The 21,259-nt window shown below is 38.9% G+C and overlaps 2 protein-coding genes across 2 annotated transcripts in view; one reads left to right on the top strand and one right to left on the bottom strand.

Annotated features, from left to right (window-relative positions):
* CISD3 (CDGSH iron sulfur domain 3) overlaps positions 1-21,259 on the bottom strand; it is a 293,184-nt gene that overhangs the window by 101,605 nt on the left and 170,320 nt on the right. The gene's annotated exons all lie outside the window — the stretch shown is intronic.
* KCNH4 (potassium voltage-gated channel subfamily H member 4) overlaps positions 1,187-21,259 on the top strand; it is a gene marked incomplete at both ends in the record, with an annotated part of 82,483 nt that continues 62,410 nt past the window's right edge. Inside the window, 4 exons of the mRNA XM_083378972.1 lie at positions 1,187-1,262; positions 12,999-13,232; positions 16,202-16,333; positions 17,375-17,502. Coding sequence (XP_083235098.1) covers positions 1,187-1,262; positions 12,999-13,232; positions 16,202-16,333; positions 17,375-17,502 — 570 coding nt within the window. The remainder of the gene's footprint in view (positions 1,263-12,998; positions 13,233-16,201; positions 16,334-17,374; positions 17,503-21,259) is intronic.

Here is a 21,259-nt window from a genome sequence, read left to right as displayed (position 1 = left end):
TGCTGAATTGAGCTATCTGTAGTCTGAGGTTTGCATGGGGGTTCCCAATCAATTTAATAGAGTCTTTGGGCTAATTTAATGAAGGGAGGGTGGGGAATCCAGAGGTTTAGAGAGGAATGCAAATATTTGAAAAAGATCCCTTTGAAATAGGATTTAGCATTCTGTGAGGCCCTTTAGTAAAAACTAATCATAAAGTCAGAATTTTCACACAACAAATAAAACCAAAAGATTTTGACATGTGTATGTAACATATAATATGTAGTGAACATGTATAACATACTGAGTTCCACATTCCAATTTCGGAAAAAGAAAAAAAGAGACAGGAAAAAAAACTTCTTAGTGTTGGCACAATTTCACTTGTGAAAATTCAGCACCAGAACTTGTTATCCTTCTGTTTTCTTAAATTGCAAGTAGGAATGGAACCTAATTTATAATCTTTGATTGGTGATGGGTGAGCATGTGATTGTGATCACAGAACAAATAGGTCACGTACAAACCTAAAAAGTATATTCTCACAACACATGAAACTTAACTTTCTTTTTTCCTATTGTGTGAATTCAGCCCTTGGATTAGTTTATTGTGAAAACTCAGAAAACGGATTAATTCAATAACCAGGTTAAGTCTGCCCTAGTCAGTGGGTCCATTGGTTCACATGTTGCCTCTTATTTGTACTTTATCTTAACATTTTCTGTAGATTTCCAAAAAAGAAGAAATCCCCTCGATTAATCACCCGGTGCCCGCTCTTTTTGGTTGCGAGTCAAGGCCATTCTGCCCAAGGATTTTCCGCGTTGTTTGCAGCGGTGCACTGAACTAAGCGCTTGAAATGCCGCTCGTGGGAACCCGCACGAGGTACAGCGGGCGCTGAGATCTGGGCGGGATCCCTCTGGATCCCTCCCCAGCCCCGCCGTCCGCGCCAGTCCGCTAATTGCACGGCTGGGATTAGCAGAGAGGGTAATGACAGCCGAGGGGGAGGGAGGGAGGCGGTGAGCTCCCAGGCAGCTGTTTCACCTCGCATTTCCCCTCCCGCCAGCCCCAGTCAGGACATAGCGCGTCCCCCCCCCCCCCCGCCTCCGCCGCCCGCCGCCCCATCTTGCGCTCTTTCAGTCCGGCTGCTCTTGGGACTCTCGCCGCTGGCCAGCGGACCCCGCGGGGGCAGCAAGGCGCCGATGGTGGTGTCACCGCCGCGATGCCGGTGATGAAAGGCTTGCTAGCCCCACAGAATACCTTCCTGGACAACATCGCCAACAGGTTCGACGGGACACGTAAGTGGCCCCTGGAATTCTCCATCGCTGGGAAGAGAGTTCGTCGGCCAGGGTTTTGTATTTGGAAGGCGGGCAGAAGAGCTCTGCGGCACCGCCCTGGTCCCTCGCGGAGTTCACTGGAGGGATCGGGGCAAACTCTTGGATTTGGATTCCCCTGCTTTCCTCCGCACCCAGAGAGCGTTCTCTCCCCTCTCTGGCCGACGCGCCATCCCTACTCCTGGTTGGAAACTTAAAACTCCACTTGAGAAGGAGACAGGCAGGTGGGGGTGAGAGGCCACCTCAAGATTCCCCCCCGTCTCTTTAAACGCGGAGAGGAAAGAGATTTTGGGGATGGGGGGGAGGTACGAGGTATGTGCCCAACCCCAGGAACAATGACGAGCCCTCCGCGTCGTTTCTTTCTGCGTCCTCCCGTCCCACTTTCTTTCCCCGTCTCCCCCGATTCCCCGCTCCCGAGTTAACAAAGAACCGATAAACCCTCTTTGTCTTTATCCGAGCGGCAACCTGAGACACACTCTCCCTCCCCCATCAGGGAAAAGGTCGATATTTTCGGGGGCGGACACGCCTCAGCAGTTGTAGGAAAAATTCCTCCCTGGGCCCAATTTTGGCTGTTCAGATGAATTGATGAACTCTTTCCTTTGGCTGTTCAGATTGGCATTTTTAGTAGTCATTCATTAAACATTAGGAGTTATTTACCTGCGCTCTCCTTTAAACTATGCTTGTTTAGATGTGTGAAAGGAGACCCAAGTAATGGTAGGCATGCCTGGTTTGGGGAGGGGAGGGGGAAGATTTTAATCTTCTCCCCCCCTCCCATGAGGTGGGAATCTGTCTTTCAATAAAGCAGTTAAACCACTGGCTAGCCTCCAAAATTCACTCAAAAAGGGACCTTGTGTATTCAGTCCAAAATGGCATAAACTGGGATGGAGTGAGGGATTCTGCCCCCAAATTTTGATCTGAGGCCACTCCTCCTCTTTTCAAAGCCAGGAAATGTGGATCTGTGTAGGAGAATGCCTCTGAGTATGTGCAAAGTAATTTTTCTTTCCTGATAGATGATGGTATGAAAAATGATCTCTTCTCCCCAATTAAAAATATTTTGCCCCTCTTTTCCCTTCCCTCTCTGTCATTGTAATATGTTAGGTTCTAAGTTTCTGGGGGAGAGGGTGGGACCCATTCACCTCTTTTTAATAAAGCACCTGGTACATAGGTTGTGAAACAATAGCCCAAAGCTGCAGAGGGAGGGGCAATCTGTCAATAAGGGACCATAAGTCGTACACATCATTTAGTTTAAGAACTTTTCAAGTTGTTATTCTTGTTGATCTTCCTTGACTCTTAAGAGCCTTTTGTTCCTTGAACTTTTAGAAGCTCTAGTTTTGGGTTTCTAGGTGTGTTAAGAGTATCAAAATCTGTAGTAAGCTGACTGCTGTCCCATTTCACACTATAGTATTGCTGCACAATTCCTGCTAAAATGGCATAATCAGGATGCAGTAAGATATTATTAGATTTCAGTTTAATAGTCTTATGGGATGTTATGTGTCAGATAGTGATGGGCATTTTATTCACTTATTTACATTACTAAGGTAAAGTAGTTTTGCTACATAGAGGAAGATTTCCTGCTTCTTTTGCTGAGTGGAGGAAATGAGGCTGACCATCATCAGCCTTTGCCTTGTGACATAGGTTACATTGTGGGGGGGGGGTGCCAAGCCCACAATAAGCCACCAAATATTTTGGCTGCAATACTGTAATGCCATTGAAACAAAATGTAGCAAATCCCATACAATGGATGCATCAGGAGATCCTCCAAACAATATAATTTCAGAAGGGGCATTGGATTTAACTAACAAGGAAGTAGTTGGGCCGGAGTTACCAGTTTATGGATGGAACAGTGAAAGATTGGACTTTGCTTTTTTTAAAAGTTGATTGATAGAAAGATCCTGTTCCCTCCCTCCCTCCCTTCCTCCCTTCCTTCTCATTGATGGATGCATTTTTACTTTTTATTTATTTATATCCCGCCTTTATCATTTTTACAAATAACTCAAGGTGATAAACATATCCAACACCTTCCTCCTCCTGGTTTCCCCATAACAACAACCCTGCAAAGTTGACTGGGCTGAGAGAGAAAGAGAGTGACTGGCCCAACGTCACCTTGCTGGCTTTCATGCTAATGCAGGATTTGAACTCATGGTTTCCTGCTATCTAGCCCGATGCCTTGACCATTAGACCAAATGCTCATTCTATCAAGTACTGCTATCTTGATATTAATATTAAGTATTGACAGGAGTGAACAGGTGAGGAAACAAGTCTACCAATGGAAATCATATGTTCTTGAAAATGCCCCCTCCTCGGGAAAAATGTTTAGTACCTGTTTTCCTATCCTCAGTGGAACAAGTGAAGATGCACAGAATGCATAGATCAGGGACCACCATCCGTATAGAACATCGGTCCATGAAAATGTGAACCCCTTTTCTTTTGATTTCTAACCAGATGTTTCTAGCTTTCAGGAAAAATTAACTAATGGAACTTCCCAGAAATGTTGTGTCCTAGTTAAAAGGCTGATTATGCATTTCAAAACCTTGGATCTCATTAACAAATATTTGGTACTTGAATTAAAGGTAGGAAATTGTATATGATAAATGTTATATAGCAGACATGTCAAACACAAGGCCCGGGGGCCAGATCTGGCCCGCGAAGTGGTTTCATGTGGCCCGCGAAGCCATCCTGGAAAGAGTGAGGGAACGGCCCCCACTGCCTTGGCCCTGGCCCAGAGACCCTCCTTCTGCCAGAGACCCCCAGATCTGTCCCACTCCTGCCCAGGCCCCCATAGGCACCCTTGATGCCAACGATGTAGAGCTGGCCACGCCCACCCAGCAGGCCACGCCCACCCTGGCCATACCCACCCGGCCCCCTGAGGGCAACTGCAATGCTGATGCGGCCCTCAATGAAATTGAGTTTGACACCCTGTTATATAGGATCTTTGTCATGAAACTGCTTACACTTCCACTACAGTATAAATAAACCCCAGTGTATTTTATTTATATATGATTACATCCAAGCAATTTCTATCAGATAAGGTTTCCTATGTCAGCCTCAATCTTTCAGTCCATGATTCAGGACATTACTATTTCTTCTTAGAAAAAATACTTTTAATAGTGATAATGGCACTAAATTTCTTTTTCCTTTTAGTTGGAATGGAAATAAAACTCAGTGGAACTATTATGTATGCTTGCTTGATTAGATTATACAATGCTGACAACTTCTGTCACAATTTCAGGGACCTAAGTTTAAATGCCAGTGAACTCTTTGGACCACCCATATCTTCTATCTCTATGTCTAGGGATTACCTTTCTGAAAATGAAAAATAAACTTTTAAATTATTTATGGGGGGGTGCAGTTCACACTACAATAATTAAAATGGATCGTTAGAATTGGTCCATTAGAATCAGTTTAGAGTTTCAATCTCTTAATAACATGTTGGTCCTTATTTTAGGCCAACATATTTGGGTTACAAATCTGGATCACCACTAGAAGATCTGTATTCTTGTGGTGGTCCATATTTCTGTAGCCCAGATATGGTAGACCTATGTCTTTAGCAACTATGAGTATGAGGTCTTTATATAACAGCACTTCTGGAATTAGCAGTGGAAAGCATGCTCTGGTTGAATAGCATTCCAGGTTTTTTTCCTCATTCTGTTTTCATATTTCTAGCTTTTATTTTCCAGACAGTCCAGTAACTGTACTTTTCCTCTTTTTTTCTCCTGCAAAATGGTAAATTATTGACTTCAAGTGGGTTATTGTACTTGAACTCAAACCCTAGAACATATTTACAAGGAAAGGTGCAGTTAGATCAATGCATATGAAGGTTCATTTAACTGAAACAAATTACCAAAACTCCATCCTTAAAAATGGTTTGGAGAATTATACCTCCACTGCTAGGTAAATGCTGATATGTGGAATAAGAGTAGCATATCCAGGACATACACAGTCTTTGAATGAATGAACCTTTATTGTCAAAGTACAACCATGTATACACTGAGATTGGCTGAGCCTCCCTTCGTGTCCCCACCCTCAACTTACAGTGACACAAACCCTCCATCTTATTACACCCTGTGAGCTTGAAGGAAGAAAGTGATGTATAATTCAATATCACTTTGCCTATATGCAAAATTAATTTTTATTCACATTAATTAGCAGTAACACAGTCATTTCTCTGTATTTCTAGTTATTAGGAATTATTAGGCAACCCCTGACAGCGAAGGCTGGTTTACATTAAAATTAAATTATTATTTTTTTAAAAAAACCAAGGTATGAAAATGTAAGGATTAAAACTATGTCACATGAAAGTTATTCTTGATGGGTTTGTGTGGGATCTAGTAAATAAATTTATTTTTACATGCGCTATAAATGGTTTTCTTTTCTTATTTTATATCCATAAAATCCTAGTTTGGGACATTGATTTAAATTAAGCATAGGTTAGTCTCTTTTCTTTCCCTTCCTTTCACCCCGCTTTGCCTAGATAGAAAGATGTGAATAGAAAAGAAAGGTGTAGTAATCATGCATAGTTTAAAAGAAACAACTAAAATGCCATATTGTGGTTAGAGGATTTTGACTTAAGAGGATTCTGATGGTGTGGATTGGGTGGGGTGTAAGGGAAGGATTTAAATGCTTTCAAAAAGATCAATGAAAACTAATTCAGCATTTTGTTAAGGAGACTAACTTAGAAATGGCTTCTCTAAGAAAAGGTATCTGGATATCCTCACTCCAAATTCTGCATTTTATCATAACCCATCTCTTTGTTCTTCACTAAACCAACAATGATCTGGTGCAACTACCTTGAAAAAGAGGTATCATAATTAAATTTTGTAGAACAGCATGCAGGTCATGATAATATATATCTTAATTATATCACTTACCTAGAACTGGGCACAGATGTTTGGTCAGGGCTAAAAAAATGCCCTGTACAATTCGGGCAAATCTGAGGACACATAATAATGTGCATTTTCCACAAATATTTGGTATATTTCATTGTATAAGACTATAAATGAAGCATTGGTTTGTAAGTTCCTTCACTATCTAGTTTTCATATTCTTCTGGCTATCAAAAGAACCTGAATTCTTATTATTTAAAGAGAATGGGAGCAAGTATAGTGTTGTGGTTAAGTTGTTGGAATAGGAGCTATTCCAATAGGAGCTAGATACAATTTCTAATCCAATTTGGCTATGGAAGGTGACTCTGTCAGTGACTCTGTCTCAATTTGACTTGGTTATTATGAAAAGATATTATGAGTTCCCAAACAAAAGCCAGAATATTAAATAAAAATATGCAAAAAAAAGGATCTCCCAGCTTGGACAGTTCCTAAATGCACTTTGAAGGGTTTTGTGTGCCTTCTTGCATTATGGTGCAAGAAAAGGTGTATATGTGCCCAATTATACTCACTTTATGTCTGGTATTTTTCAGATGACTCTTGTATTTGAAAATGGGTTCAGAGAAGTATGGGAATGGAAGCTCAGACAGATCTAAGCAAATATCTTTTCATGGTTAGGAACACAGAAATCAATAATGAAAAGTAATGCTGGTGATGTATAAAATATTTGCCATCATACATCTAAGATTAGGAGAGAGAGTTTCTCGGTTATATGTGAGATATGGTTACTCCTAAATTCCTAAATACAGGAATTCTGTATTTCTGTTTAGACTACAGAAAGTTTCTATTTTAAAATTTTAACCATTCCATCATTTTCTGCTTTAACTAAAATAGATAAGTTGGATATAGGAATGAAGAGCTCAATGAATATTAGAGTAAAGGTAGAGTAAGACTTTTCATTCCTATATCCAACTTATCCATTTTGGTTAAAGCAGAAAATGATGGAATGGTTGTTAAAATTGTTAAAATAGAAATTGATGAATGTCAGAAACAGACTGTTCAAATGCACTGTAATTGTGGAGGTCTTTCAAGGATCATGCATGGCTGCTGCATATTGAAAGATTAATATTCATTTCACAGAGTCTGTGAAATTCATTCATCCTGAGGCTCAATTGCTTAGGATTTTCAATTCACAAATTTCATTGCCTCCAACATGAATGGCTTTTGTTGGATTATCTTCCATCCACAGAAATGCTGTGTCCTCATGACCTATCCAATGTTATGAAGTCTGGCATCTAAATATATGACTCCTGTTTTTGGCAAGTTCCCTCTTTCTTATTTTTTCCATTAGAAGAACCATATGGAACTTAAAAAGAGATGCAATGTAAATAAAAACAATATTAGATCTGAGTTATCTAAGTTGGAAAAACAAATATAAAAACAAAAACATCCAGATTCCCCAGATTTCAGAACCATAAAAGTTTACGCATGGAGAAAGGAACTATTGCTCATACATTTGGCCAAAGAGTTTGCATTTCATGACAAAATATCATCCATTCTGCCCTCTGATGCCATTGCTGAAGCTTAGCAGGTCAAGTCCTCTAGCTGAGAGATTATCTGAAAAAGGTAATAACTCAGCATTAGGATATTAATTTGCATGCAAAATGCTCCTGGTTCAAATCATGGTCCTTCCAGATATATCTAGAAAACACTCTGTTCTAAGATACTGAAACTGCTGTAAAACTGTGTAGACTGAGCATAGTTATCTCACTTGTAGATAATTGTTACCTGGCTGGGTTCTGCATAATCTTTACTTCCAATTCTTTTTAATCTGGAGCAGTATTTCTCAACCTTGGCAACTTGAAGATTTGTGGGATTCAACTCCAGAATTTCTCAGCATGCTGAGTGAATTCTGGGAGTTGATGTCCACAAATTTTAAGTTGCCAAGGTCAATACAGTAACACTGATCTAGGGCAAGGACCAAAGCAACAGCATCACCAATGGTAACCCAGCTTCTGCTTGAAGAACATTAACATTAATCTATCATCTTTTTCTTCAACTAAGACCTGCTTCTTAACATTTAACTAATACCCATACCTTTCATATACTCTGTTGGAAGAAAAATCATGTTTCCCTTTAATCTCTGTTCTCTCAATAAAAGTTACTCGGGTCCTTCAAATGTTCCTCACAGATCTCCCCCCTCCCAAACATGTTTCAGTTTGTCTACATCCTTTTAATATGTGTTACAATATTCCCGTGAGGTTTGACTAGTGGAGATCAGTTTGGTGCGATTATTTCCAATAAATCAAAAACTAGCTTCTGAGTCATCATAAAGCAACCTAAAGATTCTACTTTCCTTTTTTGACAGCTGTCTCATGTTCTACGCTGCTCGTGTAGAGTTTTCAATCTCAGCAACTTTAAAATGTGTGGACCTCAATTCCCAGAATTCCCCAGCTATCCCTTCCTAGCTGAGGAATTCTGGTAGTTGAAACCCACACATCTTAAAAGTTCCTGAGGTTGAGAAACACTGAAGTTGAGTTTGTGATCATCAAGATCACAAACGTTCGTACAAGGGCTTCTGCAGAAGCTTTCTGCTGTCATCATGCTCCACTCCTTTTGTACATGTGTGTTATGTCACACTGCATATACACAAGTTTCTGTGGCAGTGCTGCTTTTGACATTCTGCCTTTTTTGCCCTGCTGAGGCCACTGTTTTCACATGTGTTATTGTTAAATCAGATATCTATAGTTCTATATCTCTGTATTTTCATGAAATAACGGATACCAAGATGATATGGGCAGTTTTCCCCAAAGTTCCATTATTTTCATTTCACTGGTGAACATTTCTCTATTAGATAAGATCGAGTTAGTTGATCTGGGGCTTTTCCCCCATTTCCTGAAACATAACACCCTGTATTCCAAACATTATTGGTCTCTGTGCTCTATTATAGAATCTGATGCCTAAATCTAACTAAGGCCAACTAAAATGAAGATATTTCACTTATAAATTCATCCATCCTATAATTTCATCTATCTTATTTCTCATCCATCCTATTTCTCAACCTTATGCTTCCATTCAGTTTTCACCTATAGGTGAACTCAAAGGAGCTTTCTGTGCTTTTATTTGTTACAAGGTTATAAAATATAAAGGAAAAAACTTGTGCCTTAACTACTTACAAGTCTATTATCAATTCTACAAATCTGAAGCATAAAACATTATTTAACTGTGTGGAAGTCACTGTTTTAAGGACTGGCAGTGATATCTCATGCCTCAAACAAAACTGAACAGCTGCTAGTTCCTTATTTGTATCCTAGTTCATTATTACAGCTGAAAATGCAATTGGAAAAAAAGAATTAGAACAGTCATGGTAAAATAATTTTTTGATCCCCAAAAATATTTCTAGACTATTGGGAGAACTTCAGTGTTAGTTATTTAGCCAAAAGGTTCATTAGGATTCTCTTGAAAGCAAAGCTTATGGGCTGCAGTTCTTGTACTTACACAGGAAGCTAGTCTTTCAATGTGGAGAGAGAGCAAAAGAGCGAGAGAATGGAAGCAAGATATTCAGGACCATGGAGAGTAGATATTTTAATACGGAACCATTTAAGCATCCCCTAATCCTGCAGTCTGGAAGCCAAATACTAGACTTAGCTACAGATGCAAACTATGTTTTGACAGACACACAGAAACACTTAGCCCCTCCCAAGTTAATCCAAGCCCTGACCTGAGATGACCTTGAGTAAAACTCCAACTGGGTTAACGTAGAATGGGGAGGGAAACCTTTTTGCCCAATGCAGAAGAAAAATCATAAATCTGAGTTCTGCTCAGTTGGGAGGTTATGTCCATCGTTTCAAATACATTTCCAAGCCCTTTGTGTGGAGGAAATGTGCAAAAGCTGAAAATGTGCATGGAATACATCCTGGCCTTCTTATGGGTGTTCCTTGCCCCCTATTATGAGACTAGCATAGAAGACAGAATACAGGGCTGGACTCTGGTTCTACTTTAATTCTAGTATAATGGTGATAGAACAGATCTATTCTATTGTACCACTACTAAGCATTAGAGCATTGGAGAGTGAAGCATGTCTGTTCTTGGCTTCTGAAACTTGCTCTTCCTCGTGCTTCTAGATTTTAGTAATGCAATGTGCCGCTAAATTTGGGGCTATGATTTAGTACTATACACTAAATATTAAAAATAAAATGTTTTTTGTCAGTGTTTTCTGTGTTCAATACTTTACTTCCACCAACCATGCTGTTGGCCATATTGGGTGGAAATATTGGGAAAGACATCAGTTTTCTATTCCCACTTCTGAGCTTTCTGGATATTTTGAATTTTGGCAAACCTAGAAGCAGTTACATTTTTATTCATAGTGCAGGGGAGTTTTTCACACAATCCAGGGGAGAGCTAATCACATTGACTATTTACAGTTTGTTAATGAAACTTTCAGTTTACTGATAATCAGGATAGAGCTTTGCACTTCAATCAGTAGAATGAACAGGTAGGGGCAAAAATATAGCAGGCTGGCTGGATAATTTTTGAAGTAAAAGAATATACAGTTTCATCTTGGGAATGCCCTTCTCCCAATAACACCATGAATTTCAGACTCTAGCCATGACATTCAAAGACACTTACATTAGGGCAGGCCTGGGAGGATGTACCCTTGGACTTGTTTGTTTGTTTGTTTGTTTGTGTATGTGTGTAAAGCAGATTTCCTGGGTGAGGATCGGAAGTCACCCTGAAAATAAAAAAGTCCATTATGAGCATTCCAGAGAATGATGATCCCTTCTTTAATTGCTATTTCCCCAGAAGGAGAGAACTGTCATAGTTATAGATAGATCCCTTATTTGATTATCTATCTCCATGCCACTGGGCTGCCATTAATACTATTAAAAGTCTGCTGCCCTGTTTCATTTTGGTAGCAAAACATGTCTGTTAAACCATCAAAGCATATTATAGCATGCAAGCTGAAACTTACAAGAGTAATAACACCAGTTTTTATCAAGACCAGTGGCCTTTGCGATATGTTAAAGCTTTTCCTTGGAGAGAAATTGCACTGGGTATTATCTCTGTTCTGGTGACATCATACTCCCAAACTCCCAACAATCTTTCCCTGTGGTTTCTTTTCTTTGCTAAATAAGGCTGTCAAGACCAGAAGCCCTGAACTGGTTGACATTCTGAAGTACTTTGTCAGGACTAATTTCTATAATATCACTTCTACAGACTAAAATTCTAAACACCATGCAATAGCAACCTTGTTAATTTCCACAATGTCTTGTTGAAGTATAATTATAAGGCTTTTAGGAAATATCAGCTGCCCATCACTGATTATAGGGCCATTTTTCAAGAAACAGCTACAGCTGGCATTGACAATGTTCTGTGTACTAGTGCAAAGCCTCAACATCATCAAGTAGCAGAGAGACAAAATGTCCAACGTAAACAAAAAAGATTTAGTCAGCTTTCAAAAGCCCTCTAGAGACCAACCAGCACAGAGGAGACTCTCTAAGCTGGGAGTACCACTAAGCAGGTGACACAACAAAAACAGGACTGAATTCTAATTCCATGAGAAAGAAAGAAATAGCAGCAGAGACTTTCCTTCATTCTGACCTTAAAAATGCGGAACTCAGTGGGAAAAGGGTCTCTAATGAAATGTGGGATGATGTTGCCACATCATACATGTAGCTTTCTGATACAGAATTGCAGTGAGTCTCAATACTTGGCAAATATTATTTAGTCTGTGTCCCCATTGTATTATCCAGGGAGGAACTGAAGAGCAAAGATGGGATGAGAACCTGGCTTTGTGTGTTGGGAAAAAAAATAGGTTTTTTAATTATACATTTGCGAAAGTAGGGGACAATAAAAAAATCAAGGTGATCTGCAGGGGGACAAAAAGTCAAGATAGTGGCTGAAACAACACAACTGAAGCCTTGCCCCCACTTTTTAAACTTGTGGTGCATATTTTAAAAAAGGGATTAGTCTTTAGTGGCCACCCTCTTGATTTCTTTGCCTCTTCTCCGTGGAAGCCCTGATTTGTGCTCAAAGAGGTGATTTGTGCTCAAAGAGGTGGGATTTTTTTTACATGCTTTAATGAAATATATGGCTGGAAGCAGTTCTTAAGATAGACTTTTCTAATGTTTTGCCCTCCAGAAGTATAGGGTAGGGATTAAGAAAGTTGACCTCAACTGGAGAACACCTCTAAAAGGCAGTCTTAAGACATTTGGTGCAGTTGCCTATGGCACTTTCATGCACCCATAAATGTCTTTCATCTCCTCTCATCACAAACATTTTATGGCTTTTGAAACAATAACATCAGAAATGATATATTGATGATAGGATGTGTACTCTTTACCTAGTCAATACTGGCGGTGGGTTTGGGAAATGGGGTTCCTTAGGTATCTTCCTGTTGGAAGAAAGCATTCCATGAAACAATCTAGGACTGAAATTACTACTAACATTTGATATCTCAGCTATTTATTATTATTATTATTATTATTATTATTATTATTATTATTATTATTATTATTATTATTATTATTATTACTACATTTATATCCCGCCCTTCTCCGAAGACTCAGGGTGGCTTACAAGCTTAGCAGTAGCCTTCATTCTATGTATATGCCTGCTTATTAGGGCTTTCACACACACCCCAGCGGCATTATTACAAAGTCAGCTTAATTGCCCCTAACAATCTGGGTCCTCATTTTATCTACCTCGGAAGGATGGAAGGCTGAGTCAACCTTGAGCCTGGTGGGATGCGAACCTGCACTAATTGCAGGCAGCTGGTGTTACTTAAGGAGTCATTAGCCCACTGCTCCACCAAGGCTCTTTTAAGTTGCAAGTTGACATATTAATTCAGGGTCAAATTCTTTCTTCTGTGCCTTTCACAGATAGCAACTTTCTTCTGGCCAACGCTCAAGTACATCGTGGCTTCCCCATTGTCTATTGCTCAGATGGATTCTGTGACCTTACTGGTTTTGCCCGAACAGAAGTCATGCAGAAAAACTGCAGCTGCCGTTTCCTATATGGCAGTGAGACGAGTGAGGCAGTTCTGCAACGCATTGAGAAAGTGTTGGAAGGAAAGCAGGAATACCAGACAGAAGTCTGCTTCTACAAGAAGGGCGGTGAGTTTTGGGAAAGCCCTTTCATGTGACTTTCTTCTCCTTCAGAATGTGACTCCAGAGGATATGACAACAGCAGGTTTCAGGACAAAACCTGAGGGCATTCAGGTCAAAGCTTTATCTGATATATCCTACACATTTGCCATGAATCCAGAGGTGCAGAATTCCTTATTTACTATATGTAAAATAAGAGCCCAGCATGTTGTTTTGTATGAATTTTGTAACTGCAGAAATAGTTAGTGGTTACCTGCTTGAGGATATTCAGAACATTAGCCTTCACATTTTAAAGGGAAAGTTTCTACTCTGTAAGTCTGCCTGAAATCCCATATACTGTTTTTGCTGGTAACCTGCCAGAGATTAAAAAAATAATAAGAAGAAGGTTTTAGTAATCCAATCTATACAAGTTGTAGAACTGTAGAATGGGAGGGAAGATGGATAGGGAAATGATTTGTAAACACTGAAGGGCAGAGCAATTTAAAGATGGCTTGCCATAAAAGATGGATTGTCAAGGAAACCACAGTGCATCCAAAGCAGAACATAAGATTGCCAAAATTGGAGGTGGAAGTAAGGTTTCCAGAACTTTTCTTTTTCTTTTGGTGGATTTTAAAATTTAATTTCCTCCCTTTCCCACTGAGGCTGCATTAGATCACAAGCTTGCCTTCAGGAGCTCCATAACCATTGCCCACCTCTGGAACATCCCATTAAAGATCAGCTGTCTGATTAATGCTTATGGGAGCTTCCATGTGTGAGCCTGGGAATGCAAGCCAGAAGACAAATCCCTCGTGACGGAGCTCCTTTCTACTGATATTGGGAGGCTTCTGTAGAACCTAAATCCTTTTAGATGACAAAATTGGAGAGATGCTCTAAGTGGATTATTTAAATGGAAGAATACACAGTGTCCTGGAGTATAATAGAGCACTGCAGAATGCACAATTAATTGGTTTTCCCCACAACAGTAGGAAGCAATCTGGAAGTATTTCCAGTGGAATGCTAAAACAGTGTTCCAACGTGAACCCAGGATACCCATGTTCTTTAGAGGCAATTTGAGATGATGCGTTTTGTGGCTTCTTAAATGACAAAGCCACTAAGCAGCTTGGGCTTTACAAACCTCTGAAATGAATTCTCAGTGTGGCTGTTCTTAATCCATCCCGGTGCCAAAAGCAATGATTATTTCACCTCTGTGCTATATTTGGAGTTGAAGGATATATGCAAAAGATCAGCAGGATGCTCCTCTCCAGATGTTTTAACTACAGCTTCCATAATCCATTGTCATTAGAGTGTTGGCTGGGTTTGAAAGGAATTACAGACAAAAAAACATCTGGAAAGGCAGACAGAGATTCAGTTTTATTGGCAGCCATTATTCTGTAATGTATATTTTAGGAGGTCATCAAATGCCTATAAAACAGACCTTTAACGGCAGCTAAAAGATTGATTCCAACTAGATTTCCAAGTAGCTACAAGTTTCCAGAGACCTAAGCCTCTCCCTCTCCCCCTCTCTTAAAAACTAACAAAATAAAACAAAGCAAGGAAAAGGGAGAAATTAAAGAAATAAAAAAGAAAGCTAAAAATTCAAGAAAGGAAAAAAGAAAAATAGAAACAAGAAAGAAAAAAGAATCAAAGAAATAGTTTTCAATTTTTTGCAGCAGCAGCTATAAGTACAATTATAATTTTAGCTCTTACTCTATTGCCACAACACACATCTTTTTTCTATAATCTGTTCTATCAAAGTCATAAATCATAAGTTCATTTTTTCTGATTTATCCAAAATGTCCAATTAGCTATAAACACAGATATAGCATTGTCTTTTCTCTGATTAAAAAGTTGATTTAGCTCAACAAGTTCTATCATCTTTACCAACCATTCTTCTATTGTGCATAATGTTGAATCTTTCTTTGTGCATGAAGTAATCAAACTGCAGTTATCATGTACAACAGCAAAATTCCAGTGTAAATTTGAAGTGCCTTTATACATTCTAGACATTTTTACTGATGACACAGACCAATGGTACATCATTTTATATAAACTCTCTTTACGATTATAACACAGTGTAAATTTAAATCCTTTTCCTATTGTTCCATTTGTATATTATAACCAAACATTGTAGCCTACTTTATTACATATTCTTGCATTTCTTCTTCTGTTGCAGATTTTAGCAATTACATATTCTTAATATTTACACAATTTCATTTCAAACTCAGTCTTACAATATTCAAATCTATAAATTCTTTCATCTACTTTAAATCTTTCTAATAATTGTAAATGAGTGAGCCATATACCTCTGCCACCAGCTCTTCTCATGTATGTTTTTAATCTTTGTTTTTAAAACTCATTAATAAAAATTATATATGTATAGATGTTTAAAAAAGACCTGACCACTGGTTTAATAAAAATGCTTAAAAGAAAAAGATGTATCATTGTTATTGTGTCTATTTATCTACTGGATTATTTTCCAGTGTTTGAAATAAGATCAGTTGCAACTACAATATTTTTAAATTCAGAAGTATGGATATGGATGCCCATCTTATATACTAAAGATTGCTTTGAGTAATCACAATTCAGCGCAATATTTAGCATATAAGATGGGGATTGATATTGTCAAATCAGTTTCCAAAAGAAAAACAAATCCAACATTTGGAAGAAAAACCACTATAAGGTACTGCAATTTCACAATCAAGTCTATATCAGGTTCCCTTAACCTCCTCCTGACTCTACTTCCTGAAGCAGAAGTCAAATATTAATTGCTTTCTGGAAGTCGAAGAGAGTTCAGGCCTCTGAATTTGAGAGGGAATCCCTGTTCTATAGGGTAGGCACCATAACAGAGAAGGCGTGCTTCCTCAGCCCTGCAAGATGACAATATTTATCAGAGGGGATCTGGAGTGTGCCTGCTTTGTCAGATCTGGTGGACTGGACAAAGACCCTTGAAGACAGATGATTGCATGAGATCATTTTTTTTCTTTTCCTCTTTGGTTTAGGAACAGCCTTTTGGTGCCTGCTGGACATTGTCCCTATCAAGAATGAGAAAAGCGAGGTGGTCCTTTTCCTCTTCTCCTTCAAAGATATTACCAAGAGTCACGGAAAGAATCATCTCAGTGAAAAAAGGGAAGGTGAGGATGTTTGGAGGAAAAACAACAGGCTCAAGGAGCAGGGGGCTGAATTAATATATAATGAAATAATCAGCCTGTTTTCAGTCCATGCAACCTTTGCAAATGCTTACTGGTAAATCATTTAATCTGATTTCCCTGTTATTTTGCAACTAAACAAAAAGGCATGAAACTGCTGTTAAAGGCTTCATTAAAGTACACATTTCTAAAAATATTCCCAGACTGAAATTCTTAAGTGTTCAGAACTATACACATCTCCCCAGTGAAAGCAATAGTGGAAATTCTAGATTCAGAATATATATTTTGATTGGCTAGTCAGAAGAACAATTTGGAAAGACAACTGAGTTAACAGGTGTTTTTTTACTGAAACTCCATTAGAATATGCTAGCCAAACAAATATTTGATTAGATTAAATCAAAGAAGTCCCTATATCAGAGGAAGAAGTAAAGCCATCAGTAATCAGCATACAGGTCCTTATCAACAAGGGTGGATTAACTAAAATAGTTTCAAGGAAGATACCTATTTTCAATAATACATTGGGTTTAATAGACATAGTAGTCACATTTATCTTATGTTTGCATTTAGAGATCTGCTATGAAAAACATGGTAATTAGCTCATACGTAATATGTATGTAATACATAAAATAAATGTTCTTTCTCAGCCATCTCTTTTTGAGAAGATGATCTAGTTCTAGTTTAACTATTGATAATTATTGAGAAACCTTGTATGATAATTCTCTTTCCTGAATTGTTTCTTTCACTTAGAAAGATGCCCTAGGGCTAGCAGCTGTGCGAACCCTTCACAAATCACTTGATAGAAATTCTCAGTAATAGGAAGAGCTGGTCAGGAGATACAAGACAGACAGACAGATAAAATTCTGAAATCAGCATTTTAGAATGTGGTAGTGAGAGCAAACAACAATGATAGTTCTGGTTGAAAAGGGAAGCAAGTTAGAATGGCTAAGTTGAAAGAACCACCACATACAAGCTCTTCCTGTCTGATAATTGGTACCATGATTCTAGTCTTACTCTTTTTTTTTCCAGAAAAGTATCACTGCAAGAAGGCAAGGAGCTCCCACTTGTGGGTGGCCAGGAAACAAGGGCGGAATGCTTTGCACCATCTCACCAGGCAGTTCAACAAGAAGGAAGGGACAGAGATGAAGATAAACAGTGTAAAGATATCCCCTACATTCTTACCCCTTATTTCTGGGCAAGGGAGAGGATTAAGCTTTTTCAACTATAGTTATGATGATAGTCACATAGTTTTTTCCATTAGCATATATCCAAAATTTCTTTGTGGACTTTGTGGTTCAACTCTTTAGAATCACCCACTGCCAAAATGAGAGGACATTCCAGGATAGTGCAGTGTCTGTGGAACAGTGGGTATCAAAAATCTGCAGGATGGCATGTTTGGCATTGCAATCCAAGCCCCACCATTTTCATGAATGTGCTGAATATACATAGGGGTAGGACTTTGTTCACAACATACCACTTGCCATCTTGCAGATTTTGATGCTCATGAGAGTACAGCTTGCAGTCTCTGTTCAGCACTATAGATCATCTGGCACAGAGAATATTTTGATGGGGAGGGCAATTCTCTTTAAAGACTTAACAGCTTTTAATGTAAGGCCACTCCCATACTATCTCCAAAGAGATATGAATTGAGAGATATAAACCGAGGTGACCACAAGGTCTGTTATGTGGTTAATAGCAGTAAGACTCATTTTGTAAAAGTGTTTTACGCTCTGCTAGCATTTTATCTGAAACGTGTACAGCTAAAGCAATTCATTGTAAAGAGAAGCCATCCGTCTCAATATTAAAGGAGCTTCATAGGGATTCCTCTTAAAAGTCTTCTGCAAATTGCAAAGTCAGCATTTTTCAGCTTCCTTTCTGCAGCTTGTTTCTTGTTTTCAGCAGAGTTTGTTGTGCAGAATGGAGGTGGTCTTGCTTGTTTCTAAGTTACGTGTAGAGAAATGGACATGCTACCTGGCCATGTAATTGGGGTGCATCCAGATACATCTGGATGTTCTGGGGTAGATTCTGGTAGCTGCTAGAAAATCATCCTGTGCACCTAACAATCCAGATTTTTGCTTTTCTCATTTCCTACTCAGAAGTCCTTGACAGCTGCTCCCTCCTGATCTGAGACCAGGACAGATTAAAAGGCTTTGATCTGTTTGAGGGAAGTGTGGTGGTGCTTGGATGTTGGGAGGGAGGAGAGTTAGTTGAAGAACTGCCTAAGCAGCTGCGCAGGCAGATATCTATTCCAGCTACAAGCTGGGTAACTCCCTTTTCTACCATGAGAAAATCTGTGTTTACTTATACTAAGCTGATAATGGTGGCTTGCCTTTGCTCTTGTGCAGGGGATGTCCTGATCCTCATCCACAGTGAGGGGATGTGCACATGTTTTCACACGTTGAAGAGTTTTGGAAGAGAATATTGAAAAAGAAAGTGGCCTCCAAAGTATTAGAGTGGTAGTAGAAAAAGTAGGAGGAGAACAACCTGTTTCCTTCTGATTTTCATATATGAGACATATTCAGATGCTTGTTGTAATGTGAGATGATTGGCAGCTACACAAAAAAGAAATGCTGAACATTATTACTATGGAAGTAACCTCTTGGTATTTACACCTTCCTTTTTTTCTCCCTCGTTTTCCTTCTTATCATAGATGAGTGATGGCCAGTGACTAGATTTTGATGAGTTATGGTAACCTGCAACTATAGTACTTCAAACTCATATAACCCACTGCATTTTCTTTTTCCTTGTTTAAAAATATATTGCAAGAAATTGAGAAATTAAGAGAAAAAGATAGAAGGGACAAAAAGTGTATGAGAGAAAAATATTACATATGTAGTTAAAAATATTTAAATTTTCCAGAATGTCTCATTTCCTTTGTTCCTTTTGTAAGACGAGAGCTCTCTGGCAGCCTAAATAGCTTATTATATTTGACTTTATTTACATATATACAAGCTGAACAATGAAGAGACAGATAATATACTCTCCTCACTAGTAAGAAATATACTGCCTCCATCAAATTTCCTAGAGAGGAAGCAGCTAAATACACTTAGAAGGTATAGATTTCCAGAGCAAAATGTTATTTGTAATTCTCAGACTATTTCTAGTCTTTTATTTCTTTATTGCAGACACTCACTCATCTCTTTCCAGCTAGGTGTGGGCAAATATATTGCATTTTGTATAAATGGTTCCTTCTGTTTAAAGAAAAAAAACCTCTGTTCTAAATACTCTGGACCATTCATCAGTGATTTCCTTAAACCAGGGGTCTTCAAACTTGGCCCTTTTATGGCTTGTGGACTTCAACTCCCAGAATTCCTCAGCCAGCATGCCTGGCTGAGAAATTCTGGGAGTTGAAGTCCACAAGTCATAAAAGGGCCAAGTTTGAAGACCCCTGCCTTAAACAATAGAGGAAATTGGCATGCTGGGCCACTATTAAGGAATCTTATGCACTTCTATTAATATTTAATATTCCAAGCTTTAGAAAAATTCAGATTTGTTGACAACAGTGCTTTAACTCAGGAGTTGGATCTTAATTCCTTTCTCAGTTTAGAATTAAATGTATCTTGTTCACTCAGACTGCACAGAAAGTTAAACTGATCTGCTTTGATGTGGATTCTCGCTCATTATTTTTAATTGGGATGTCCAAAACATGATGTATCAACTGCTTTGAATGTCTTATTTTTGAAAAGAGACAACAGAGTGCAATGCACTCTTAACTTCTGTTTTATTGTCTTCCGCAATGTTGCTTATACAGAACACCTGTTTATCAGAACAACCTGGTTTGGGATTTTTCATTTTCAAGGTCTTTCAAGACATGAAGGGTATCACAAAGCACTCTTATAGATAAATCTCATATGAATACTGCAGGGTCAGTCTAAGTTCAACTGATGTCCTAGGGCACATATCAGCAATGGTAACTCTTGATAGAAGCAACTTTTCATATCATAAGAGAGAAACCAATATGATACCTAAAACACCTTCAAACTAAGCTTATAAACTTTAGATGCTCACCATGCCGAAGAAAACAATGCAAATTAAAGTCAACACAGCAAATAAGGACAATTATAAACACTTAGACTAAAGTCAGTTGTTGCAGCAAAAGAATTAAAGGCATCAGAGCGGGGGGGGGGACTCTGTGGTGTCCCCTTCCTTTGATGGCCTAAGCAAGCAGTTATTTTGCTAAATGGTAAATTCAGGGCTAGACTGCTGAGTATTTTCAGTGGAAAATGAAGTGAAGGGAAATGCTAGACCAGATAAATTGGATTTCATCTGTCCTGAAACCTACTTCCTCTGACCCAATGAGCTGTCATGTGACCACTTGAGCAACAAATGGTCATAGATGACTCAGCAAGGTACATGTATATGTGTCTCCTTAAGTCTTCACATTATAAACTGTCCTGTCCTGTCTAAATGAACCAAGAAAAGCCAAATGATAGACCCATTCCTGTTTTGAGTAATCAGACTTGGCATTAATGTATCACATTGTTTACCAATCAATAGTGCAAGGTGTAAAGTTTTCTTCAAGGCAGGCAATGACACTCTATCATTTATTAAGCTGAAATGGTGAAGGAATTTGACTTCCTTAAGATGAAACTCCCATTGGTGGGCTTTCTTGACTTACTTCTGAGAGCTGGTCTTTTTTATCCACCTCCAAAGCACAGGCAGACACACACTAACTTGGGTTAAACTCACAGCCAGTTGTTGGCTTATTTGAACAATGGCTCGTGTCATCTGAGAGATGCATAGGAGAGGGAGGAGGCTTCATGTGATTTGCTTAGATATATCTCTAGCAGTCTTTTTAGGAGCATCTATATCATGCTCCCTCTGGATGAAGACCTCATGGGGCTCATCTAGATGTCTTTCTGTTGGTTTCTGAACCATGCTAGGTTGCAGTAGAATTCAGCCACTACCACTCTT

The sequence above is a fragment of the Vipera ursinii genome (genome assembly GCF_947247035.1).
Source record: "Vipera ursinii genome assembly, chromosome: Z".
NCBI lineage: Eukaryota > Metazoa > Chordata > Lepidosauria > Squamata > Viperidae > Vipera > Vipera ursinii.
Note: the sequence above shows the minus strand (reverse complement) of the source record. Positions and strands in the feature narration are given on the sequence as shown.